We start from the raw sequence: 27,905 nt of genomic DNA on the forward strand, positions 1-27,905 counted from the left end.
TATCTTATTAATATATGCCGATACATATAAATTCTCCTCCTGTAGCATACAGAAAACAATTCCTTTCTATGTATTGCCTTTAAAAAATGTTTTCACTTGCAGTATTTTTTAAGTAAAAAAGCTTAGCTCTTAAATAGTTCTGTATGATGAGCATTGAGATCACACTAGCAATATTCTAGAGCCTGAAAAGAAGAAGAAACAGCCCGAGCCTGTAAAATGTCCTTCAAAGTCACCAGCCTATCTCAGTCATCTGGACATGGGATAGCACAAGACCCGCCTGAATTCTGCATCAACAATACTTCAAGAATACAAACAGCCACATAGCAAAACGCCAAGCTTACTTACAGCACTTGATAAAATGATAGTGAGACATCGTTCCATCTCAGACAGCAACCTTGCCACGGGTGCCAGCACTCTCCTCTGCTACCACAGTCGAGCCCAGGAAATGCATTATTTAGCCTCACTCAGGTAACAGTTTACCTCGGGATGCATTATTGAACAGAGGCTCCGCTCCATGATCCTGCCAAGAGCTTCCCACTCATTCTCATTCAGCAGCTGGAGCTCAGAGCAGCCTCCCGGGCGGGTTCTGCACCGCCACGGCTGCACGTGCTTTTGTAGCCCCCTTGATTGACACGGCTCCTAATGCCACGAGCCCGGGAACAGTCAGCTCTAATTGGCGCTCACATGCAGCCACCTTCCGCCGGCACGAGGTGTGCTGCAGTGCGGCTCTCCCTGTCCTGCCTGTTAATGGCTTTTCAATGGCTTTCAAAGGCTGATGAGTGTGCTGAAGCAAGCGAAGGCAGGGTCCTAAATCTCACTGCGCCCATTGTCCACCAGCCAAACATGGCCAGATTCGTAGCTGGTGGTAAAGCTGATTATTTTTAGTGGCCACCAGTTGCTGTGTGTGAATGGGCAACGGATAGCAGGTGCTCAAAATAGCCACATCTTACAATCACAGATCTTTTGATCTGCCTGTAGTCATGGACAGAAAAAAAAGACTACATTTCACAACATGTCTTTTTGGTGATCTCTGCAGAATGTGAAACTTAAATCATCCACATAAAGCTTTTGGTTTGCATTGCTTTAGAATTTAGGCTCCTGCTACCTCTGCAGACTGCAGTGAGTTTAACTGTGCAACCCAACTGGGTGAAGTGTGTCTGACTGACTTGGGTCTAGAAAAAAATATAGTGCGTGCAAGGGTTATTGTCATAAAAATAAATATGTTCACAGTGCAATAGGCGTATCGGTCAAAGCACAAGGTCGTATTTAAGTCACTTAAAGGTGCATGTGGATTAGCTTTTGTAAATGGGTACATTTTTATGATGATCTTTGAAAGCAAGTTGACACAGGCTAGCATTTGTGCTTCAGATGTGGAGACATGGCAAAGGTAAGCATGAACAGTATGTTAACGATCCACGTCCTTTTGGGACACAAGGATAAATCTTGAATCCCTCACTAAGGAAATCTCAGCACCTTTATTAAGTAAGATTATAAAACTTAAACCATGCAACCAAGAGTCATGACTATTACATTTTCACTGCTTTTTTAACATTCTAACCATTTTAGGAATGCAAAATAAACCACAAGTCCAAAGCTCCTATCGCAACTCCCTGAGTTCACTCAAGGTTCCTCCTTCCTGGAGGGTTGACCCAGGCCAGTTATTTCATCTCCTGGGCCAATGGCTCCTCGCCTGTGCCTGCTAACTACAACTTCTAATCCCCCTTCCCAAGATTGGAAATAAATATTCTAGAGTATGTTGTTGGTATTCAGCAAAAAGTTGCCGCTAACTTCAGCAAGGGAAGGAACCTGTAGCTATGAGGGAAGCACCAGCCAGGGTCACCTGAACTCCTTTTCCCAAGGGTTAGGACGAGGTTTTGCAGCCTCTCAAGGTGCTGACTCTTCATTTACTCTCTCATTCCACAACCGTCGAAAGTCATTGTCTTGCCAGTCACCATTTGGGGTGCTCTTCAGAAAATAAAAACGTCTCCTCAGTCTAATGTAACTGCCTTTAGATAAAATGGATGGTCAATTTTTAAAGATTCCCTCATATGCTTTGTAATGCCCAAGACTGCAAGTAAGGCCATCTCCCCTTAATCAAAGCTCATATTTGTATAGGCATAGTGACTGAGTTACGTGTGTTCCAGATCCTTCTAAATAGCCTCACCTTCACCTCTTTTATTTATTTCCAATTTTTTATTTATAGAAGGTGGATAAATGTCATATATTTCATATATGCAAATTTAGGAGCAGAGTAATACTTCCTACTCTACCCTCCCTCCTTTCTTTCCTATTCTTTTTATTTTTACAATGACACTCATTCAGTTTATTTGATAATCATAAGCTTAACCCTCCACTAAGTAAATAACTCAACAAACCGTAAGAAGGAAAAAACCCTGTTTCTAAAAAGTAGAGAAAAGGCTGTAAATAATAAATCTCAAAATGTCAGTTTCACTCATAAAATATCAGATAAACACTGTGGTGTCTACATACGTTCTTTAAATACTCAATTTTTTCAGTTTTCTGTAAATTGCAGACCACTGCATAGATGAAGCTTCATGTGCTAAACAGCCTAAGAAACTTACTTTATGAAAACTCTTTAAAATGAAAACAAAAAAGTGGATAAGATCCAGGGGCCAACGCTGTAGCATAGTGGGTAAAGCGGCTGCCTGCAGTGCCGGCATCCAATATGGACACCGGTTCAAGTCCTGGCTGCTCCACTTCCCATCCAGCTCTCTGCTGTGGCCTGGGAAAGCAGTGGAAGATGCCCCAAGTGCTTGGGCCCCTGCACCTGCGTGGGAGACCCGGAAGAAGCTCCTGGCTCCTAGCTTTGGATCGGCACAGCTCCAGCCGTTGTGGCCATCTGGGGAGTGAACCAGCAGATGGAAGTCCTCTCTCTCTCTCTCTCTCTCTCTCTCTCTCTCTCTCTCTTTCTCAAATAAATAAATAAATCTAAAAAATTGTATAAGATCTAGAGAAGGATGGTATGCACTGGACCAAGAAAATATGATGACTAGAGCATTAGAAAACTGTTTCAAATAAGCTAAACGACCTCTTGGGAGAACTCTGACCAAAGTGACCTGTGAGAAACTACACTTCCCTGCACACTCCTGGGGCTCTTTACCAAATGTGCTTACTTTTCATTTACTCATTTATTCCATGAACATTTGCCAAGTCATTGTTTGTTTCCAGAGATACATACAACCCTTCTTAGCCCTCAAAATGCCTAATATCTGGCAAAACATGAACCCTGACATCTGCACAGTGCAGGCTGCTCATCAGCAGGCAGCTGGAATTGGAAGTAGAGCCAGGACTCAAAGCTAAGCACTATGACATGGGATGCAGGCATCGGAAGCATCTTAACTGCTGGGCCAAACACCTGCTCCCTTTTCTCTTCGATACACCAAGCAGCTGTTCACTATTCACACTATTGCAGGTAACAATGCACAGCTTATTCTTATAAACGTCAGCTTACTATGCACCAGCTCTTTCCAAAGAAGTCTAAATTATTGCCCAGCCAAAAACAAACAAAAAAAAAGCAACCAAAGTGATTCTAGTGAATGACAGCATTTAAAAATTACAGATTTGCCTAGGAAATACATTTTAAAATGTGATATATAGACGCACATCCTTATGAAGCCCCCAGGGAAGATACTACCTTGTGTCCTCTTTAGAATCTGATTTGGAAGGTGTACGACCTGCAACTCTATTATAGATAATTGAATAGATAATCCCTAAATATAAAAGTTCCTGCATTTCACACATTATTAAAAGATGGAGTTAAAAACTCAAGGTTGCAAACTTCATCAGTTTAGACAGAGTGTATGTTCATCGGAGGTTATGAGAAGATTTCCAGGGGATATGAATTGCACGTGACAGCTTTGTGTAAGGCAAACTTGAGCTCTAGGACAGGAGCTGAGTGTCCCTGCCCTGAGAATAGGTTAGGGTTTACAAATTCTGGACACTGATAGAGAAAATCACACACTCGGGCTTGCACACCGTGCGCAGGGCACCCATGTACAGTGGCTGGATACTAAGTTTATGGTGTCCTCTGTCCAAGTATTGACCGCTTCTGGGTGGATGGAACCAAGATCTCCCATGGGATCGTGACTCTGGTCTACTAATTAAGGGTCCTTTGAGTTTTGTGGGGTCCTTTTCTGAAAGCTGGAGGAAAGACTGGAGTCATCAAAAACAAAAAGGAATAAATGAACTCACCCCTTGCAGTAAAATCGGACTTAATAGTAACCACAGGTGCTTCAGGACAAGGAACAAGCCTGCCTTGAACGAATGAACAAACCCCTGCCTTGCTGATCAAGCCCCCACATGTGGAGGCTGGTCTTGATTTCCTGCAGCTTATTATGTCTCTGGGCACCAGATTCATGCCTGCAGGTCTCTGTGCTCGCCTTAGCTTCAACCTTCTGGTTCCAATCAGGACAAACGGCCATTTAGTCAGCTGTGGGCAATCATGAGTCAAACAGCAGGTGTTTACAATCCAGATCCCCATGGCTGGAACAGCATAGAGGTTATTGTGGACGTTCCTCTGAGAGCCGAGCACCGAACCAGGTGAGCACTGCTTCAGAGCCGAAGCATGAACATGGAAGAGAAGGTCTAGAAAATACTCATCACCAGTTACTCTTATATTTTCATATAACAGCAGTGTCATGTGGATAAAGAATGCAACGTTAGACTTCTTCCACAAGACTGAAACTTATTCTTTAGGTAATGCAATATACAGTAGTACAATACCTTATGCATATATGTGCAGTGACATGGAGACACACACATACACTCCTACACAGGATATACGGGATAATTCTAATTGCTCCTTACAATCATCTGGTCACCTACATTCTTTTGTGACTTTTTTCCCCTAAACCAAATGAAATGATTTGAGTAATAATAGTGAGTATCAATACCAATTAAACTGGGTATCTAGGAAACGGAATTTGCAAAGCATTCATAAAGAGTTTCACTTCAATGGCAAAAAAACACTTTGAAATCTGTCCAGCATATTATAACTATCTGGGAGGACTTTTCCCTTTCAATGTCATTGCACCTCATTCAAATTTGACGTTCAAAGAGAGTTTGCATATCTTCACTATAAGAAAAGCACAGTGTTAGTTTATTGTGTCTGGCTCAACCTGACTTTCTGTACACGTGTGTATTAGGGGTGCATTGTGCAATCGGACAATTGGGCATCCCCTGCCTTATTCTTCCATCACTTTAGGGAGTATACATCTTTCTGTAACTAGCAGAATAGGCAAATAATGAAACTTTTATTGGTAACAGTTTAGTGATGCTATAAATAAGAGAGTTGGGTAGACCCCTATACAATGGCCGACCAGAAGATAGGATGTAAAGTTATTTCAATGACTTTTAAAAAGTAATCTCCATTTTTCTGAAAAGGATGAAAGGAATTTTGAGGCAATTAAATATGGAGCTTCCCCTTAATACTTAATATTAATCTTTAAAAGGTCACTTTAGTTGAATCATGTCTTTTTTTCACAATGTAATCATCCATGTACTTATCTATGTACCTACGGAGTTACTCAATTTTATACATTCTCAAAATTCACTTCAAGCCCATTTAATCCACAAACTATTCCAGCTTTTGACTTCCACTAGTCTTAACCTTCTCTGCATCCAATATTCATTTTTTCCATGTACCAGTCAATCCAGCACTCACAGCACAATGCTCCATATTTTTCTTAATTGCATCAGAGAAGCTACTTCCTAGCTCAGAAATTAGTTGAGGCTTAGATCTTTTCCCCTCTGTTTCCTAAATATCAGAGGCCACAAAGGAAGAGCCAGAGAATTGCTCTAAAGCGTCCCCTAGAGGTGACACTTAGTGTCTGGAGGAGGACGTTCTCAAAGGCAGATTATGAACACTTAGCCAAGTGTCATTTACTACGCTTGAGAAAGAAAGAAGATGAGCAGGATGACAGCCTCTTCCTCCTGTGAGAACGTGGGCCAGGAGGGCTTGCTGTACTTGGCTCTTCAATGTTATTCATGCAGCCTCCTTTAGAATGGGCCACAGGACACTATGGGAAGCCACTAAGGGTGGCTTCCGTCTTCTAAATGACTTTCCTGGTTGAAGATTCCTCCCTGGGATACAGCAGACAATGCTTGGTCTCTAGAGAAGTCCCCCAAATTGACAGTATTTTTAAAGAAAGAAACGTACAGTGAACTAATCAAATTCGTAAATGATAAAAAGTATTTCCCAAAAACAGTCAATAGCTTTCTGGAGTACACTGAAATATTACTCAGTGTAGGGCTATAATTCTCTTGAAATATTGCCTCAAGTCTGAACAGTCTTGCATATCAGAACAGCCCTGGCACCCTGGTTAGAGCTATGTACAGGAAACACGCCTGGGAGGCTGGAGGGAGCACAGAGCTCTGTAGAACCCTGGAGAATCCCCTTCAAAATTCCCTCACGTTCCATGGTGATTCAGGAGGAGACTTGCCCCTCCTCTTTCAGCAGATAGGTCTTACCCTTCCCTCTTTCTCCACCCTTTTCACCCACACCCCTCTCTGAACAAGCAGTTGACCAGATGTGCCAGAAATCTATGAAAGCATGGCGTCTTCTAATTCTATGGTTCTTCTGCTGTGTTAAAATCCCTGTGAAATCGAGCCTCTAGACAACAGTCTGTGCAGAGTAGACTACCAGGCCCTCGTCTCCAACAATCTCTGTCTTCTTCCCTTATCCTCGAGTTTCTTTGCTCTGCTTCTATGATTGCAAAGCAACCTCCCAAATTTATGCACTCAATGCAGGGAGTGGTGCAGCTGACTCCACAGGGTTCCTCATGACAAGACTCTTCAGACAGACCCTGAAGACAATTTCTCTTCTCTAGAGACAACATCTTGATGTTCTATCCTGTCTGGAGAGCTTTCTCAGGAATCTTAGGCATGAACAAACTGCAAAAAATTACTACCTGCATGGCCCCCAGACTACCTGGAGCTCACCTGGGCATCACTGAAATTCACAAAAGAACCAAACATCCGTGATCAATCAGGAGGGTTACAAGCACTCTGGACCAGTCAAAGACCTGCACACATGAGTCGAACATGTACCACTCATCCGCAAGTTCAATCCTTAACATCCCCAATTCTGAAACCATTGGGGAGTCTGAGAATCAAGCAACAGCTGCCCAACTCCTTGCTCTGTGCTTTGCAGATAAATGTCTACTTTCTTCTACCACTGTGATGTCACTGATTGGCTTGCTGCCAATCAGGCCAGTGGACCCAGGTTAGGGTTTTACACCTTGCATGCATTGTAACGCTAGCACTGTGGCATAGCAGGTAAAACCATAGCCTGCAGTGCTGGTATCCCATATAGACACTGGTTCACATCCCAGCTTCTCCATTTCCGATCCAGCTGGGAAAGCAGTAGAAGATGTCCCAAGTCCTTGGGCCCCTGCACCCGCATGGGAGACCCGAAAGACATTCCTGGCTCCTGGCTTCAGATCTGCACAGCTCTGGCCATTGTGGCCAACTGGGGAGTGAACCAGTGGACAGGAGACCTCTTTCTCTTTCTCTCTCTCTCTCTCTCTCTGCCTCTGTCTCTGCCTCTCTATAACTCTTTCAAATAACTCTTTCTGGTCTCTGTTTTATTGATGCAATTTATCATGTTTAGTGATTTGCAAATGTTGAACCACCCTTGCATTTCTGAGATAAATCCCACTAGATATAACAGCAGCATAGACCAAGTGGAAGAGTGAGTTTCTGATCTCCAGTTCAAGAATTTTGAAATAACCAAATCAGACAAAAATAAAGAGAAAACAATTAAAAAGAATGAAGAAAATCTATGGGAAATATGAGATAATAGTTGACAATTTCCCAGGTCTCATGGACATCCAGATATAAGAAGCTCAAAGAAAGATCATAGGATTATTAGAACAAATCAGAAGCAAATGCATGAATAATTAAATCCATACATTACATGAAAGAAAATTTCTCCCATGAAATTGAGATCTTAAATCAAATGGAATCTTTTAAATGAATAATTCAATAAAACAAATAAAAAATGTGGTGGAAATCCTTAAAAACAGAATTGGTGACGGAGAAGAAACAATGTCTGAGTTAGAAGACAAAGCACAGGAAATTATACAGTTAGACCAAACACAGAGAAGAAATTAGAAAACTAAAAAACAAAAACAAAACAAAAAAACACTGTTGGGAAACTAGAGGATACTGTCAAACAACCCAACATTCGGGTTCTAGGAGTTCCTGAAGGCGTGGAAAGAGAGAAAGGATTAGAAGGTCTTTTTAGTGAAATAATACAGAAAATTCCCCGGATTTGGAGAAGGAAAGGGACATCCAAACCCAGGAACACATAGAACTCTTGATAGACATGACCAGAAAAGATCTTCACCCTGATACACTGTAATCAAGCTCTCCACAGGAAAACACAAAGAAAAGATTCTAAAATGTGCATGAGGGAAACGTCAGATTACTTTCAGAGGCTCTCCAATGAGACTCACAGTGGACTTCTCATGAGAAACTCTACAAGCTAGGAGAGAATGGTGAGATATATTCCAAGTCTTAAGAGAAAAGAACTGTCAACCTAGAATACTGTACCCTGAAAAACTCTCATTTATGAACAAAGGTGAAATAAAGACCTTCTATGACAAACAGAAATTGAAATAATTTGTTACCACCTGTCCAGCCCTACAGAAGATGCTTAAGGATGTGCTGCACAAAGAAACACAGAAACATGGTCATCACTATGAAAGAGAGTAAACAAAAGAAACCTGCCAGTAAAATTACAAAGGAAATCCAATGTAAAAAATAGGAATATTTATGGGAAATGGCGGGGCAAAGTTGTTATTTACCAATAGTCACCTTGAATGTAAATGGCCTCAACTCTGCAGTCAAGACACAGACTGGCTGAATGGATTAAAAAACAGAACGCATCTATTTGCTGCTTAAGAGAAACACATCTCACCAACAAAGATGCATGCAGACTGAAAGTGAAAGAATGGAAAAAGATATTCCATGCTAACAGAAACCAAAAAAGAGCTGGTGTAGCCATCCTAACATCAGACAAAACAGACTTTAACACAAAAACTGTCAAAAGAGGCAAAGAAGGGCACTACGTAATGGTTAAGGGATCAATTCAACAGGGCAATGTAACTATAATAAATGTATATGCACCTAATTACAGGGCACCTAGCTATTTAAAAGAAATGTTGGACTGGCACTGTGGTGTAGTGGGTAAAGCTGCTGCCTGCAGTGTCAGCATCCCAAATGGGCACCGGTTCGGGTCCCAGCTGCTACACTTCCAATCAAGCTCTCTGCTATGGCCAGGGAAAGCAGTGAAGATGGCCCAAGTCCCTGGGCCCCTGCACCCTCGTGAGAGACCCAGAAGAACCTCCTGGCTTCGGATCAGTGCAACTCCAGCCATTGTAGTCATGTGGAGAGTGAACCAGTGGATGGAAGACTTCTTTCTTTTTCTCTTTCTCTCTTTCTCTCTTTCTCTCTCTCTCTCTCTCTCTCTCTCTCTCTCTAACTCTGCCTTTCAAATAAATAAATAAATAAATCTTTTTTAAAAAAAGAAATGTTAAGGGATCTAAGGGGAGACATAGATTAATAGTAATGAGGGATTTCAACATCCCAATGGACAGATCAACAAGACAGAAAATCAGCAAGGAAACAGCAGAATTAATCAACACTGTAGACCAAATGGACCTAAGATATCTACAGAACTTTTCATTGTGCTGTTGCAGCATACACATTATCTCAGCAGTGCATGGAACTTTCTCTAGGATTGACCTTATGCTAGGCCATAAAGCAAGTCTCAGCAAATTCAAAATATCAAAATGACAACATGAATGTTAATGGTTAAATTAACAACAAGAGTCACTGTGCACTTACTTCCCATACAGGACTTCTGTCCTCAATGAGTTGTATAATGAGAATTAACTGTAAAACTTGTTCTCAAACAGTTTTGTTTGTGTGTGTATGCAAACTGTTGAAATCCTTACTTAGTATAGAGTTGTTATTCTGTGTATAAAGTTTATTGAAAATGAATCTTAATGGAGACTGGGACCAGGAATGGGAGAAGAAGGAGGTGGGGTGGGAGTGTGGGTGGGAGGGCAGGTATGGTTGGAAGAATCACTGTATTCCTTAAGCTATACTTATGAAATTTGTGCTCATTACATAAAAGTTTCCATTGGAATGAAAAAGAACCCCAAGCCAACTCAAACAAATAAAGGTCTTCTCTGAGGCATATTGTCATCAAATTGTCAAAAGTTAAGACAAGGAAAGAGTTTTAAACACACTGAGAAAAGTGTTAAGTTATATATAAAGGAAAACCCGTTAGATTAACATCAGACTTCTCAGCAGAATCCTACAGGCTAGAGTGGAATGATACATTCAAGGCAGTCTGTTCTTTGATAAATGGCTCCAACCCAGGATTTCTTTCTTTCTTCTTTTTTTTTTACTACCTTCAGGGTCACCTTAATACTCAAGTGCACATACATGCCATTCATTCATTCAACAAATATTTTTTATCCAGAAACCTTTTATTTAAGCTATACAAACTTCATGATTTTCATATATACAAATTTAGAAACATAGTAATTTCCTCCTTCCACCTACCCTCCCTCCTGCCTACACTCCCACCCTTCTTCCTCCTCTATCACCTATTATTATTTTATACAAAGATCTACTTTCAATTAACTTTATACTCATAAATTAATCCTACACTAAGAGTTCAATAAATAGTATGGAAAAATAAAAAAAAATCTGTTCAACATTCAAGACAAATTCATCACATCTCAAAGTCTGACCCAGGATTTCAGATTTCCTGCCAGTACGCTTCTCTCTTCTTTACATCGTCCCCTTGTTTGTCCTCTGTCTCCTCTCCTCCTTCTCCAACCCTCCCCCTGTCCATATCCTCTCCTCCTTCTCCAACCCTCCCTCTGTCCATATTTCCCACTTTTATGGATGACTGGGGAGACTTCTCAGAGGAACAGCCACAGGGAAACTCTAAGGAAGTCCTGGAAGGATGGCACAGTCCTTTCATTATTGAGACTCCTCTACTGAGTGACCCTTCCTCACTTCCCCACCTAGAAACCTCCTTTGTGAGCCATTCCTGGACTGTCCAAGCACCTGGCTGGAATTCAGCATCCTCAGGTGGACAATGGAAATAGCAACGCCAACTGCACAGACTCTATACACACAGAAGAGGTGTTCAAAAAGTGTGGCTCCATCATTATTTTCCAAACATTTTGTGTACCCCAAGTGTTTTATTTAACCAGTGCTACCTTTAGATGAGTGAAAATATTTATGATGCGGTTTTCCCTGAATATATCACTCTCCCTTGCTGCAGCCTTGCACACGTCTATATGAGTTAAAGAAATTCACAAACTAGAAACTAAGCATCACAGATTTCTAGCAACCCTAAAAATGTTGAGCACTGTGTACACACCAGTACTGAGTCACATGTAGAACCCACTGTATGGAGCTTAGCAAGGTCATACACATAGGCAAATAGGAACCATGAAGGCTATTCTAGAAAACATGTGGCATTATGGGGCAGGCACCCAAAGCCTACAGGTCTAGAATGTGTCCCTAAAGAGCTGTGCCCAGTCGACTCGTGAGAATCCATAGGAAGAAACCCAGGCAAGGGAGGTGGGCCAGTGGGTGCTGGTGGAGTTTGATGACATGTTCAGAAAGGAACACAAAATCCAGCTACAGAGGCACACTCAGGGCCAAGTGTGAAGCAAGTCCAGAAAGGTAACCAGAGGCCAGGTTGGGCAGTAAGTGGGTAGCTTCTCCTCATCAGTCACAAAAGAGGGAAGATTTTAAGGCAAGGGGGTGAGACTGCTAGATTTGTGACGTAATTCTGATGGCAGGAAGTGACTGGAGTAGGAGACATTAGGGAGAGGGAGTTGCTGGGCAGCTGTGGAGGGCTCCAGGGGAGAGGGCCAGGGCCAGAAGCCAGGCAGCGACTGTACCCATCTTCAGGCAGCAGGCTCGCTCGGCAGGGCCCATCTCAAACACCGCCTGTGTTTGCGTTCTCCTCTGTACGTCCCTCTTCTCAGATTTCCACCCAGTCTCTTTCAGTGTCCTCACAAGGACAGACTTCGCCTCAACTAATGTGCTGTTTCTTTCATCTGTCTGCCTTCACCAATCCCTGAACTCCAAACTCCAGAAGTTCCACTCACAGGCTTGTTGTCAAAAGAATGGTTCTGGGGTGACAGAAAAAGGAATTTCAACTCACCACCACTTCCTCCCCTCCCCAGCATGGCTTCAGTCTCAAACATCAGAGCACCTTAATATCCAGGTCATCAAAATAAATAGAGATACCCTGTCAGCATAAATATATAGGGGACCTATTTAATGATGATAAAATGTGGGGGGCAGGAATTTAGCCTAGAGAGCAGAGACAGCTACATCCCGTGCCAGAGTGCCTGCATTCAATTCCTGGCTCTGGTTTCTGACTCCAGCTTCCTGCGCACCCTGGGAGGCACCGGGTGATGGCTTAAGCATTTGGGTCCCCGTCACCCAACATAAGGAGATCTTGATTAAGTTCCTGGATCCTGGCTCTGGCCACAGACTGGCCCTAAATGTTGTGGGTATTTAGGGAATAAACCAGTGGATGGGAGCTCTCTCTCAATTTGTCTGTTGTTACTCATGTCCGTTCTCTCTCTCTCTCTCTCTCTCTCTCTCTCTCTCTCTGCCTCTCAAATAAAACAAAGGAAAAATAAGAAAATTAGAAATAATGTTCTAAGTGAGAAGTTCTAACAAGGTAACCTTAAATTTTTCTTAAGGCATGACCTACACAGCAAATCAAAAGTGCCATTTTGAGCCAGATATTATCTAACTGCTTAGTAAGCATTGCCTTACTTAATTCTCTTAACAAAATGATGAGGTAGGTACCATCACCTTTGTTTAACCGCTGAGGGTACTGCAGCATAAAGAATCGCTGTCCAGGACTGTCAGCAATCAAAGAGGATGATTCTCCTCACCACAACACTCAGGGCACAGAGGCCATGCCAGACCCTCAGTCAGGTGGTCAAGCCCCTGTTTAGAACACAGCTTTAGATTCTGAGCACACCATGGACCTGCACCCGCAACCACATGGTTTTGTCTTCCTCTTCTGTCTGCACATTCTCTCCTGCCTTCCTCACCTCCATCCTGCCCTCCTCACCTCCATCCTCTCTTGCATTATGACTGACAACTCTACATCTTGTGTACACATGGAGGGAGGGTGTGCACAGGAAGACCGGTAGAGAGGAAAAGGGGGAGAAGGGAAGAGCCGAGTAAAACGAGGTGGGGAGCAAACGTTCAGGGACCAGGCATGGGGAACCTCTTCCCCTTCTCCGACTTCACCCCTCTCCCTTCGCTGGGTTGACTGTGCTGATGTATGTCTGTGATGCTGCCCGACTCTGTGTCCTATTACAATGCTAATATACTGACGTTTGCTTGTACACCTCCAAGTATGGCCTCAAGGCAGACAATGTTCAGCACCCGTCAACAATGAACATAACCGTAGAAGGCACGGGAAGAAAAGTCTATGGATAGGAAAGATACCAAGGAAAGAAGAGCATGTCTTTGAGGATATAGAAAGGAATGGGATTTTAGAGTCTTATGACATGGTTAAGCTATAACAATTTTAAAAGATATCCTTTCATGTTGTTATCACAATATGATTGCTGGCAGTTACATCTAAGCAATTGATATTCTAGGAATTATTTCCAGGTCACAGGGGATCGTGCACCACATCTTTAGACCCTAATGTGTAGGTGTTAATTAACTGGCTGAAGTAGGCTATCGCATGATGGATGTGAAGAATAGCAGTGAGGTAAAATCTCACATACACCTGGTGGGAGATATTCTGGGTGTGTCAATGTTATGATTTCATTTACATGAAGACCAAATAGGCACAAATAACTTATGATTGTAGAAATTGAGAAGTGGACTACAGAGGGAGAGTCACAAGCCACTTTCTAGAATGGAAATATTTCATATTTTGTCTGAGAGGTTATTAACACAGATCCACAGAGATATATAAAGATTTATGGTGCCATACTTGTAAGATTTGTATATTTAACTGCATTCAAATTACATCTATTTTTTCAAGTGTTGTAAGAAGTGACATAGTTCCCAACATAGTAGCAATAGATACAGGAATAAAAATATTTCCAAGTGCATAAAACTTAAGTATGTCAGAAGTAAAGCTTAAGTATGTCAGAAGTATCAGTTCATTCCTCATTTATTCTGATGACCAAAAAGCTGTGGGGTTTACACAGTTGCATCCACACAAATAAGAAAAGGCCACGTCCTTCCTATGATTTCTGAGCGTGGTAAATGGACACTTACGGTGCGAGGTGGCAAACGCAGGGGTCAGCTTTAACAGGACAACACGGAAGCCTAGAGAGGGGCACACACATAATTCAGAGAAGAAGGTGCAGGCAGAAAGGAGAGAAGAGATCATCCCAGCAAGGAGCGCCTCCGGAAAAGGCACCCTGCCTCCGGCTGCTGTAAGCCAGTCTGGATTCCGGAACATTCACACTGCAGACAGGAAGCAGCTAGTGCTGGACCATGGAGGCAGGCCAGGACACATCACAAAGAGCTTGCGACACTACGGAGCTTCCTTGCCTAGGTCGGCTTTCTTCTGGATTCCCATAGACTCTTGGGATAAAGTCAGCAGCTTCTTCAAGGGGTCCCTGACCCAGAAAATTAAGAGCTCTCCCAGCAGATGGAGAGTGGTTAGCAGATTTTAGACATGAGACTCTGCGAAGAACAGATTTGAGGGAGCCAAGATGGGCAGCAGGGATATGTAAGCTCTTATTATAGTCTAAGCCAAAGATGGTGAGAGTGGCAGCAGTCACGGTAGCGAGGGTGAACCAGCCTGGGAGAGAAGCAGGACTGGGAGGCGAGATGAGAAGTGAGAGATGGAAGTGAGCGAAAGTCCGGAGAGGTTCCCCGTGCTCAAGTGTTGGTGAGGCCATCAGTGGAATCGGAATGGAAGAGGAATGGACGGTTCAGTGGGAGATAATGGGTCATTCTCAGGGGATGAAACATGTAAGTCACACCCGCGGGCAGAACACACAAGAACTCAGAGTAGAACTCACGAAGACTTACCCTTCTATCCCTGTAAACCTGCTAATTTGTCAAGTTAGCATGTAGTGTGTCTGCTCGACACAGGCCTTGGCTGCTGTTGGAAGGAGCCCAGGGTAGACTGGACATGGAGTCCGGTTCTCCATTCATTCTTTTCAGAAACCATCTCCTTTACCATTTCTATGGCATCTGCACCATGAGGCAGAGGGCTGGACCCCAAGATACGCACACAGCACCCATCAAAGCCCCTGCTGTGAGGAGCTCACACTCCAAGGAGGGCACCTGGGCGTTTACAACAGCAAACCGAACAGCACTGCGGTGGAGGGAGTACAGGTGTCCAGCATTCACTTAAGAGCCCCTACCCAACTTCTAGGGGATGAATTACCTGAGCTGAGACCTGCAAGATAAGCAGACATAGCAAAGGAAAGAACGAGTAGGAAGCAGTGACCCAGATCTGGGGTTCTTACTGAGGTCTCTGAACCAGCCACAGCAGCATCCTGGGGAGAACTCCCATTCTCAGCTCCCACCCACCTGTGCTGAATGTGACCCTCCAGGCTGTGTCCACAGGCCTTGCTAGCACTTCTGATGCACACAAGTCCGAGAAGAGCTGCTCTAGGGATACAAACGGTACAACTGTTCTAAGAAAGAAGGGAAGCACGTGTCCCTTCTGTAGATGTAGAAGCATCCGTAGGCTTGGGTGGCGCCGCGGCTCACTAGGCTAATCCTCCGACTGCGGCGCCAGCACTCCAGGTTCTAGTCCCGTTCGGGGCGCCGGATTCTGTCCCGGTTGCCCCTCTTCCAGGCCAGCTCTCTGCTGTGGCCCGGGAGTGCAGTGGAGGATGGCCCAAGTGCTTGGGTCCCTGCACCCACATGGGAGACCAGAAGGAAACACCTGACTCCTGGCTTCAGATTGGTGCGATGCACCGGCCGCAGCGCACCAACCATAGTGGCCGTTTGGGGAGTGAACCAATGGAAGGAAGACCTTTCTCTCTGTCTTTCTCTCTTTCTCACTAACTCTGTCAATAAATAAAATAAATAAGCAAGCACCCGTAGGCTGGACCAAAGCAAAGGGCAAGTGTGCTAATAAGGATGATGGTCTGTGACCACATAGTCAAGGACCCCATGGACAAACAAAACTACTCCCATTCCATCTCAGAGCCAACAGAGAGCCACTCACAGGGTCAAGTGCTGGAATAAAACAACCAGGCATTGCAGAGAGATCATGCTCACTGGAATATAGAGAATATTGTGAAGGGGAACACACAAAGCAGACAGGAGCAAGCAATCTGCAGAGAGGTGGTGAGGTGCTGAACTTGGAGGTACAGGAGGACTCAGGATAAAGAAAAACAAATAGCATCAGTTTAGGGTTATGCACGAATGCTGAAGGCATACGGAACCTGGCAGTCCTAGAACCAAGAAGAATGAGTGCACACTGGGACAGGGTGCAAGAATGATCCCTGGGTGTGTGCAGCAGCCTCAAGTGGGAAACCACTCAACGTTGCCCAATGGAGTGGATACACTCTGACATGGTCAGCTAACGTACACCATCCCATGAAAAACGAATGAAGTGTACACTATGGATGGGCTGAAAAATACACTCCCATCTTATTAAATAAGGCAATGCACAAAACAGCACAGGGGCCCACACTGTGGTGCAGCAGTTGAAGTCACTGCTTGCAATGACCATAAATCATATGGCCAGGCAGCTAGCTTGAGTACTGGGGTCTCTGGTTTTCCAGTTAAGCTTCCTGCTGGACCTGGAAGCCAGCAGATAATGGCCCAAGTCCCTGGACACCTGCCGTCATGTAGGAGACCAGGAGGGTATTGTATTCCTGGCTCTTGGCTTCAACTTGTCCAGTCCTGGCTGTGGCAGCCATCTGCAGAGTGAGCCAGAGGACGGAAGATCGACCCATCACTCTGTCTCCACCTCCCAGCCTTTCACATAAATCAATATTAAAAAAATAAGTATACCAAGTTATACATTACTATAAGCAAATGTGAATTCTCAAGCAGGGAAATTATTATTATACACTTTTAAGCATGTTTTTTTTTTCATATTTAATGATATAAGAAGGAGAGAACAATTATATACTTGTTTAGATGTGTTTTTCGTATTTAGTTAATATAAGAAGGAGAGAAAGGCGGTTTCTTTTTTTTTTCTTTTTATTTGACAGATAGAGTTAGACAGTGAGAGAGAGACAGACAGAGAGAAAGGTCTTCCTTCCATTGGTTCACCCCACAAATGGCTGCCACGGCCAGCGCACCACACTGATCCGAAGCCAGGAGCCAGGTGCTTCTCCTGGCCTCCCATGCGGGTGCAGGGCCCAAGGACTTGGGCCATCCTCCACTGCCATCCCAGGCCACAGTAGAGAGCGGGACTGGAAGAGGAGCAGCTGGGACTAGAACCTGGTGCCCATATGGGATGCCGGCACCACAGGTGGAGGATTAGCCATGTGAGCCATGGCGCTGGCCCAGGGCGGTTTCAAAACTATGGAGGACATAGATTTACTGACTTCCGAGTGTCGCCATCCGGATGGGCCCTGGGGCCTGCAGAGAAAGAGTTCACATGTCTGCTGAGGACACTGTGGGGCAGACCTCAGGAGAGCTCCATCTCACAGCTGCCGTTGAACTGTCAGGTGGGTGCTGCAGTAGGGAGTGAGCTATTTGGATCTACACAGCTCTTAAGAGAGACAGCTAGATTGACAATGGGCATGGGAATCAACAGCTGATTGACATTAAAGCTATGGGTAGAAGAACATGTCAATTAGCAAACAAAACAAAAAAATGCCCTGGAGCCAAATCCTGGAAGTGGAGATACAAGAGGCTGAGAAGGATGTGCAGAGGGGACAGGCCTCGGCATAGTGGTAGGGATGCTGCCTGAAGACACACACGCCATGCTGGGGGGCCTGGGTCCAAAGCTCAGCTTCACCTCCAACTCCAGCTTTCTAGTGCAGGCCTGGGAGGCAGCAGGTGATGACGGCGTGAGCACTTGGGTCCTGCCACACACCTGGGAGCATGCTGGGGTGATCCATGGGATGGAAGGTCGGTCAGTCAGTCTCTCTCTCACCGCCTCTCAAATGAAGAGCAGATGGAAGGAGAGAGAAATATTCCCCCGTTCTCAATTATCTCAGTCTCAGTCCACTTGAGCAAAAACATAGCCATATTTACCTCTGAATCTTTACTGCTAAACACAGTTGTTCATTCGGTAAACTAATGAAGTGGCCAAGAGTATCCAAGGGTATAATACACAAGTGGTTTCATTAACAGGTTCAGTTGACACAGTACCTTAAATTTTCTCTAACTTTTCTTCTCTTATATCCAATGAAGCCAAAAGGTAACATTCAGGTCTTAACTCCACTCTTTCTGCCTTTGCCCCCTTGCTTTGAATTGCTTTATAAAAAAGCAAAACATAGCTTCTAAAACAGCATGACATTTAACCTGCTTATAGCAGTAAGGAATTCAAGTTCCACACAAGGATTTCCTAGTCCCCTAGAGCCAACCTCAGCAGCTCAGAGGAGAATCTCCATGTGACCTCACCGAGAGACTGGTCTACGGATTCGCACTGCCTTAATGACTAACCGCTTTTAAAAGATGCTTGACACAATTATTAGGCATTTGGAGACATGTTTATGAAAGTCCTCAAGGTTTTTAAAAGTTGGGCTGTTTGTCTTTGTATTGTTACCACACTTGATCTTAGCCAAAAGGCCCAGAAGCGGTATGGCTTTATATTGTTAAGAGTACCTAATATTGTAGAGGAAAGCATCCCACCAGATATATAAGGTTCACATATTTTTCTCCCATGCTGTTGGTCTTCTTTTCAGTGTCTTGATAATATCATATGTAAAATAATAGTTATTAATTTTGATGTAGTTCTACCTGTCATTTGTACGACTGTTATTTTGGTGTTATAGCTAAGAAACAATTGCCTAATCCAAAATTACAGTGACACCATCCTACATTTTCCTTCAAGGATTTTTGACACTTACATTTAGCTCTGTAATCCATTTTAATTTTTGCATATGGTGTGAGGAAAGGGCTAACCTCTTTTGTAACTGCACACTCAATTATTCTAGCATCGATTGTTGAAAAGACAATTCTTCACCCATTGTATGGTGTTGGTGTAACCAAACATTGACTATTAATGTTGATTTTTTTTTAGTCTTAATTCTATTGATCAATTCCAATGATCAGTTTATCTAGCCTTATGCCAGTACCACACTGTCTTGATTATTGTAGCTTTGTAGTAATTTTGAAATTGAGACTCATCAGTGCCATATTTTTTCTTCTTTTAAAAGATTTTTTTGACTAGTCTGGGACCTTTGCGTTGATACACTTATTTAAAGCTCAGATTTCAATTTCTCCAAAAATATCAGTTGCAACTTTAGTAGGGATTGCAATTAACCCACAGACCAATGTAGGGAGCACTGCCATCTTCCCATCCCTGAGCACTGGATGCCGGTCCATTTATTTAGAACAACAACAGTTTGTGTTTTAAATGCGCAAATCTTGCCCTTTGTTAAACTTATCCCCAGTTTACTTTTTCTTGTGCTATTTGTAAGTTAACTTTTTTCTTGTATTTTAGTGGTTTTTTGCTGCTGGTTTTTAGAAATGCAATTGATTTGTGTTTGCTGATCAAGTATCCAGGAAATCCGCAGAACTCACTTCTTGTTCTCTTGTCTGTGTGGATTCCTATGGTTTTCTGTAGGCAAGATCAGGTTATCTGAGAGTAGATCATTTTACTTCTTGTTTTCCAATCTGAATTCCTTTTATTTTTCTTCATTCTCCATCTTCAGTGCTCCAGCTAGCACCTCTGGTACATTAGCTAACTGACCTGGTGAGAGCGGCCATCCTGTCTTGTTCCTGACCTTAGAAACAAAAGGTTGAAAGAGGGTCCTTCTCTCCACAGGTTACTTCCTGTTTTCACTCATGAAGGTTGCGAGATTTTGTCAGATATTTCTTGGTCTATTAGGATCACGCGGCTTTTGTGTTTTATTAACACAGCGTAGTAGGTTGGTAATCATGCTGAACCAATCTCACATTGTTGGGATAAATCCAAGATGGCCATGGTAATAGACCTTCTTATATGTTTCTGAATTTGGAGTGCTAGCATTTTGTTGAACACTTTATATCCACAAGCGACTTTTGTTTGTTGCTTTCTGGGAACATCTTTGGTTTTGTTATCAGCATAATCCTGGCTGCACAGAATGATTTAGGAAGTACTGCTTCCTCTTCTATTAGGACTCTGGGCTTTGAGGCTGGTTTGTCAGACAGCAAAAGTGAATTTACATGAGCATAACCAGCAGGGCGTGTCAGCGAACCAGATGACACGAACTAAGAGAGGGAACAAATAAAGATGCATCTTAGAACGTCTCAAGCACACGCAGAAATGAGGACACATTTAGATGCAATCATTCGTTTACATATTTCCGATGTTTTAACAAGCAGATTGTCAAATCCAGAGAGATTATGTAGATTTTCCTAGGCATACAAATGTGCCCAAATGTAGTCAGAAAAAGCTGAGAACAATTATATTCATATTTTGATCAAATTTAATGGAACTTTCGCCACTCTAAGACAATGGGTCCAATTTGCTTTCTTTACTTTTAATTGTAGTCATAATCACATCTTGCTAATCCATAAACATTATTCCACCACTTCAGTGAAGTTTACTTGTTGTCTAGATCCTATCAGCTACCTTCAAACATGACATGCCACTCCTTGCTTCAGAATCTTGATGATGCAATAACCCCTCTTGTAACCCCAGCTACCGCTTTGCAGGTGCGTCTCGGTTTAATTTCAAGACCTAGGTCACAGGCAGGGACTAGACTTGCTTGGTTTCCCTTCCATTTAGCAGAGACCGGGGATGTTAATAGAAGAACAAGAACACGGAACAGTGATCACGCGTGCAAACCTCTATTACATTTCACCTCCTCCAAGGATGAGGTGATTATGCAAGTGGAGAATGGTGGCAGGGATAACCCCCTAGCCCAGTTAGCCCCACTGTCTCACTCCTGGTAGACGCTGCTCCTGCTCTGAGAACCCCTGCAGGTGCTTAGGGACAATCTCAACACCTGTCACTTTCTATACCATTCATTCATTTGCTTGGGTATCTCCCGGGAATTCCCTTTAGACAAAGGGCACATCTTACTTAACACTTTAACCCAAAGTACTCAGAACGTGTTAAAAGCAAAATCAATAAATAGTTAGCAATTTAGTATTCCTAAAAGCGAAGTCATTCATTCAAGACTGAGGACACAGTAGCTAGATTGATCTCTTTAGTGTCACCAATCAAGCGTGCTGCTCTGTACAACATTTTCTTAATCAGCCTCAGTAAAACCTTGGCTCAAGCATAGTACTACTTTTTTCTGGTATCAGCACTTTGTCGCCTTTTTGTTCTTTTCTTGTGTTCTTTATTTCCTTGGGCATTCATTTACATGTTCAGCTGGCAACATGTAAGACAAGGGACTATAAAGATGAATAAGTTCCAGAGACACCCAGAGGGTCTTCAGAATAATCCACTAAAAATTAGTAATTGAAATGTTATCATGTTTATGCCTTAGCCGTAAACTGAAGCTTACAACTGATTATTGTATCTGCAAGGACACACACCTGTGTGTATGTGTTTAAAAGGATCCATTTACTAGCACATCATCTGCCTTCTGTATGGTTCATCTTAACATGCAACTAGAATATGAAAACTTGGTAGAAAAATGTTATTTTTTGCAAGCTTTCTGTCTATTTTTTTTAAAAATGCAATGCCTACAAACCAACAGTGTAGAGCCGTCATTTCAATTCCAGCTATCTCAGTTTACAGGGATGCTAGTCTGACTCACTTGCTGGTCCTCTTCAAGTCTCATTTTTCTCATCTATTAAATGGGCTGGAAGACTATCTGTTGCACTACCATGATGCTTTGTACAGAGTCCAAGTTCAAGTGGGATATTTGAGTCCATAATATGACAGATGTGATCTATCTTTTCAGTAATCATGATTACTGACTCTATTCATGGGCAAGCAACCATTCTGGTTTTATGTTCTTTAAATGGCCTTTAAAAAAAGCTTCCCTCATATGTGAATATCTAAAGATTGTAGTATTCAAATTTTACAAGGCTCTTGGTGAGGCAGATGGTAAAACATAAAAATTGTTCTGATTTTAAATTGAAATGAATCCAATACTGGCTACATGTCATTTTTCTAGTAGTTCCAAGTTAATCTCTTTCCTTTCTCATTTGTTTCAACATGACTTCCAAAATTGGAACTTTTTTAAATGATTAATTTGACTCATTGAATAAGTGCTTTTTAAAGTATTTTTCTACTTCTTTTTTGTGATGCAATGCAACTGAAAACAACAGGCAAACAGGATCAATTCAATAGGAAGACTGACTATAGTAAATATATACGCACCATGCCAGGCACCCCTGGCTATTTAAAACAAACGTTGATGTATCTAAAAGGAGTTATTGACTCCAATACAATAATGATGTGGGACTTCAACACCCCATTTTAATCAATGGACAGATCAACTAGACAAAAAAAAAATCAACAAAGAAACAACAGAGCTAATCTCAACTATGGACCAGATGGACCTTACAACTATCTACATAACATTTCATCCCACAGTTGCAGAATACACATTGTTTTCATCAGTGCATGGAACTTTCTCTAGGATAGACCATATGCTAGGCCATAAAGCAAGTCTCATGAAATTAAAAAATTGAAACCATACCATGTATCTTTTATGACCACAATGGAACAAAGTCAGAAATGAACAACTTAAACTCTAGAAAATATGCAAACACATGGGTAGTGTACAAAAGGCTCCTGAACAATGAGTTACAGAAGAAATCAAAGTGGAAATCAAAAAATTCCTAGGAAAAACATATCAAAACTTATGGGATACAGTAAAAGCAGTTGTAGGAGGGACGTTTATAGCAATTAGTACCTACATCAAGAAATTAGAAAGACATAAAATTAATCATCTAAATTTTATCTCAAGGACCTAAAAAAACAATAACAAACCAAACCCCCAATTAGGAGGAAATAAATAATTAAAATTAGAAAATTAATAATAAATTTAAATCAAAAAAGATAGAAATCCAAAAGATCAGTGAAATGAAGAGTTAGTTTTGAAAAAGTAAACAAAATTTATACACCATTGTACTAACTAGCAAAAAAGACCCAAATTAATAAAATCAGAGATGAAAAGGAAGACATTACAATGGATACCACAGAAATAAAAAGAATCATCCAGAATTACTACAAACAGCTATGTGCCAACAAACTGGAAAACCTAGAGGAAATGGACAGATTTCTGGACACATACAATACATCAAAATTGGGTCATGAAGGCACAGAAAACCTAAATAGACTAATAACAAGACAGAATTGAGTTAGTAATAAAAACCCTCCCAACAAATGAAAGCCCAGGACCAGATGCCTTCAATGCTGAATTCTATCAAACTTTTAAAGAAGAACTAATTCCAAGTCTTCTCAAATTATTTAAAACAACTGAAATGGAGGGAACATCCCAACTCCTTCTATGAGGCCAGCATCACCTTAATTCTAAAACCAGAAAGATATACAAGAAAGAGAACTATAGACAAATATCTCTGATGAACATAGATGCAAAAATCCTCAACAAAATATCAGCTAATCAAATCCAACAATACATCAGAAAGATCATTCACCTAGACCAAATGGGATTTATCCCTGGAATGCAGGGATGGTTCAAAATATGCAAATGAATACATGTGATATATCGCACTAACATATTGAAGAATAAAAACATGATTATCCCAATAGATGCAGAGAAAGCATTTGATAAAATACGTCTTTCCATAATAAGAATCTTAAGCAAACTGGGTAAAGAAGGAACATTCCTCGACACAATCAAGGCAATTAATGACAAACCCACAGTCAGCATCATACCAAATGGGGACAAGTTGAAAGTATTTCCACTAAGACCAGGAACCAGACACAGATGCCCACTCTCATCATTGCTTTACAATATAGTCCTGGGAGTTTTAGGCAGAGCCACTAGGCAAGAAAAAGAAATCAAAGGGATACGAATAGGAAATGAGGAAATCAAATTATCCCTGTTTGCAGATGACATGATCCTACATATAGGAAACCAAAAGACTCCACTAAGAGACTACTGGAACTCACAGGAGAGTTTGGTAAAGTTGAAGGTATAAAATCAACATACAAGAAACAATAGCCTTTGTATACACAGAAAATGCCATGGTTGAAAAAGAATTTGTGAAATCAGTACCATTCACAATAGCTACAAAAACTTTGAATACCTTGGAATACATTTATCCAAGGAGGTGAAAGATCTCTACAATAAAAATTACAAAATATTATGGGGCCAGCCCTGTTGCCTAGAAGGTTAAGCCTCCACATACAGTGCCAGCATCCCATATAGGCACTAGTTAATGGCCGGGTTGCTCCACTTCTGATCCAGCTCCCTGTTAGTGCACATGAGAAAGCAGTGGGGGATGGCTCAAATGCTTGGGCACCTGTACCTACATAGGAGACTGGAGAAATCGTCTAGCTTCTGGCTTTGGCCTGCCCTGTTCCCAGTCATTGTGGCCATTTGGGGAGTGATAAAGCAGATGGAAGATCTACATCTCTCTCTCCCTTCTACCCTTTCTCCCTTCTACTCTCTCTATCCTTCTCTAAAAATCATAAAAATACAAAATATTAAAGAATGAAATAGAAGACACAAAAAAAATGGAAAAACCTTCTATCCCCGTGGATCGAAAGAGTATCATCAAAATGTTCATAATATCCCACACAAATTATCAGTTCAACATGATCCCAATCAAAATTCCAAAGACATTCTTTTGGGTCTAGAAAAAAATGTTACAATTCATATGGAAACATAAGAGACTACAAATAGCTAATGCAATTTAAGTAACAAATACAAAACAGGAGGCATCACAATATCAGATTTTAAGACATACTACAGGGCAGTTATAATCAAAACATTCTGATATTGGTGCAAAAATAGACATATCGACCAATGGAACAGACTAGAAACCCCAGAAATCAATCTACACATCTACAACCACCTGATGTTTGACAAATAAGCTAAAATCAATCCCTGGAGGAAAAACAGTCTCTTCAATAAACAGTGCTGTGTAAACTGGATCAATACCTAAGTATGAACAAGACCCTTATCTTACACCTTACACAAAAATCAACTCAAAATGGATCAAGGATCTGAATCTATGACTTGAAATTATCCAATTAGTAGAGGAGAACACTGGGGAAACTCTGCAAGACATTGGCATAGGCAGAGAGTTCTTGGAAAAGACCCCAGAAGCACAGGCGATCAAAACTGAAACAGATAAGTGGGATTACATGAAGCTGAGATGCTTCTGCACTGCAAAGGGAACACTTAACAAAGTGAAGAGGCAACCAACAGAATGGGAGAAAATATTCACAAATTCTGCAACTGATAAAGGATTGCTATTTAGAATCTATAAAAAGTGCAGGAAACTCCAGCGAAGAAATGGGCAAAGGATATGAACAGGCATTTTTCAAAGGCTGAACTCCAAATGGCCAACAAATGCAGAAATGCACAGGATCACTAGGCATCAGGGAAGTGCAAACCAAAAGTACAAGGAGGTTTCATCTCATCCCATTTATAATAGCTTTCATACAAAAATCAAAATAGGATAAATGCTGGCAAGGATGTGGGAGAAATGGCGCCCTAATCACTGTTGTTGGGAAGTAGTACAAACATTATGGAAGACAGCATGGAGATTCTTCAGACATCTGAAAGAAAACCTACCAGATAACTCAACCATCCCACTCCTGAGAATTTACTCAAGTGAAATGAAATCAGCATATGAAAGAGTTATCTGTACCCCCATGTTTACTGTATTTAATTCACAACAGCTATTAAATCAACCCAGATGTCCATCAACTGATGACTGGATAAAGAAAATGTGGTAAATATACACTATGGAATACTACTCAGCCATAAAAACAAATTAATCCTGTCTTTCGCAACAAAATGGTTGCAAAAGGAAACCATTATACTTAAAGAAATAAGCCGGTCCCCAAAAGACAAATAAAATGTTTCCCTGATTTGTGGTAACTAATATACAGAGTAAAAAAATTGATGTATATGAGTGAAACTGAGAATTTGAGATTTGATTATTGTTTACAGTCCTTGTCTGTATTCGTGAGGAATAGTGGTTTTTTTTTCTTATTTTAAAAAAAAGATTTATTTATTTGAAAGGCAGAGTTATAGAGAGGCAGAGGCAGAGAAAGAGAGAGAGGTCTTCCATCCATTTGAAAGTCAGAGATACACAGAGAGAAGGGGAGACAGAAAGAGAGAGAGAGATCTTTCATCTGCTGGTTCACTGCCAAAATGGCTGCAATGGCCAGAGCTGGGCCAACCCAAAGCCTGGAGCCTGGAGCTTATTCTGGGTCTCCCATGTGGGTGCAGGAGCCCAAGAACTTGGACTATCTTCCATTGCGTTCCCAAGCACATTAACAGGGAACTGGATCAGAAGTGGAGTATCCAGGTCTTAAATCAGCACCCATATGGGGTGTTGGCACGGCAAGCAGTGGCTTTACCTGCTACACCAGAGCACTGGCCCCAAGAATAGTGTTTTCCTCTGTACTACTTGTTGAGTTATTTTTTTAGTGGAGGGTCAAGCTTGTGATTATATAATAAACTGAAAGTATGTCAGGACCAGGGCCATGGCTCATTTGGTTAATCCTCCGCCTGGTGGCGCTGGCATCCCATATGGGCGCCATGTTCTAATCCCGGTTGCTCCTCTTCCAGTCCAGCTCTCTGCTGTGGCCTGGGAGTGCAGTGGAGGATGGCCCAGGTGCTTGGGCCCTGCACCCCATGGGAGACCAGGAAAGGCATCTGGCTCCTGGCTTCGGATCAGCATAGCTTCGGCCGTAGTGGCCATTTGGGGGGTGAACCAAGAGAAGGAAGACCGTTCTCTCTGTCTCTCTCTCACTAATTCTAAAATTAAAAAAATAAAATAAAAACAAGAAAAAAAGTATGTCATTGTAAACATTAAAAGAAAACATAAGGAAGGAAGGAGGAAGAAGGAAGGGTTGGAAGTATCATTATGCTCTTAATCTGTACATAAGAAATACAAAAAATTTGTTTACCTTATATAAATAAAAAAAAATTAAAAACACTAGAAGACTTTATGTTTCTGTGCCCGTGTCCCTTTATAGTCCACACTGGTTCACTCTCAGATTTCCAAATCACACAGACTCTCAGATCTTTACAGAGATATGTCAAAATTTAGACAAAAGATGTGACATTTTCAGAATGATACATATAATACCTAATAGACATCTTTAATTTTTAAAGTTCACATAAGAATTCATCATTCAGAACATTATGGCTTTTGTGCTTGCTGAAGACTCTCCAATCATCTCTTTTATTAAAATGAGTCGATGTAATTTTTTATTAAAGCTCCCAGAATGAACGTTAGACTTATTTATCTGGGGGAAAAGAGAATACTTTGATACAGACAAGGTGAACGTCCTGTGTAACATCAAAGCACCTTTTCGTTTCGTTTTGAGACCGTCCTCCAGTTCTACCTCCTGTTTTCTTGGCTTCCCACTCTTGCTCAAGGTCACCTCCTCCCTGTTAATATAGCTCTTGGCCATTCGTTTATCAAGTGTCTGCCAGATCTCACAATACCGAAGCCAGAAGTAAAGCAAATAGAAAAAGGCGGATTTACTTCGAACTGCAGTGGGAAGGCAGCTGAGCTTACAAAGCTTACACAGTTTCAACACAGAGTACTTCCATCAGCAGCTTTCCCTACAACCTGAAAAATCCCAGAGCAATGCTGCT

General features: G+C 41.9%; 1 protein-coding gene across 4 annotated transcripts in view; it reads right to left on the minus strand.

The window, feature by feature from the left end:
* The window catches only part of MYO16 (myosin XVI), a 693,372-nt gene that overhangs the window by 560,917 nt on the left and 104,550 nt on the right, over nucleotides 1–27,905 (minus strand). Inside the window, exon 1 of one of the 4 annotated variants that reach the window (XM_089303408.1) lies at nucleotides 481–730. The exons of 2 other annotated variants lie outside the window; for them this stretch is intronic. Coding sequence is in view for 1 of the 2 variants with exons in the window: in XM_051849975.3 (XP_051705935.3) it covers nucleotides 346–373 (28 nt within the window). In the remaining variant the exon portion in view is untranslated. Of the gene's footprint in view, nucleotides 1–345; nucleotides 731–27,905 lie in introns of those variants that run through there. One more of the 4 variants, XM_051849975.3, reaches the window with a different exon arrangement.

The sequence above is a fragment of the Oryctolagus cuniculus genome, chromosome 9 (assembly GCF_051225735.1).
Source record: "Oryctolagus cuniculus isolate XC-2025 breed Fujian yellow rabbit chromosome 9, ASM5122573v1, whole genome shotgun sequence".
Lineage (NCBI taxonomy): Eukaryota > Metazoa > Chordata > Mammalia > Lagomorpha > Leporidae > Oryctolagus > Oryctolagus cuniculus.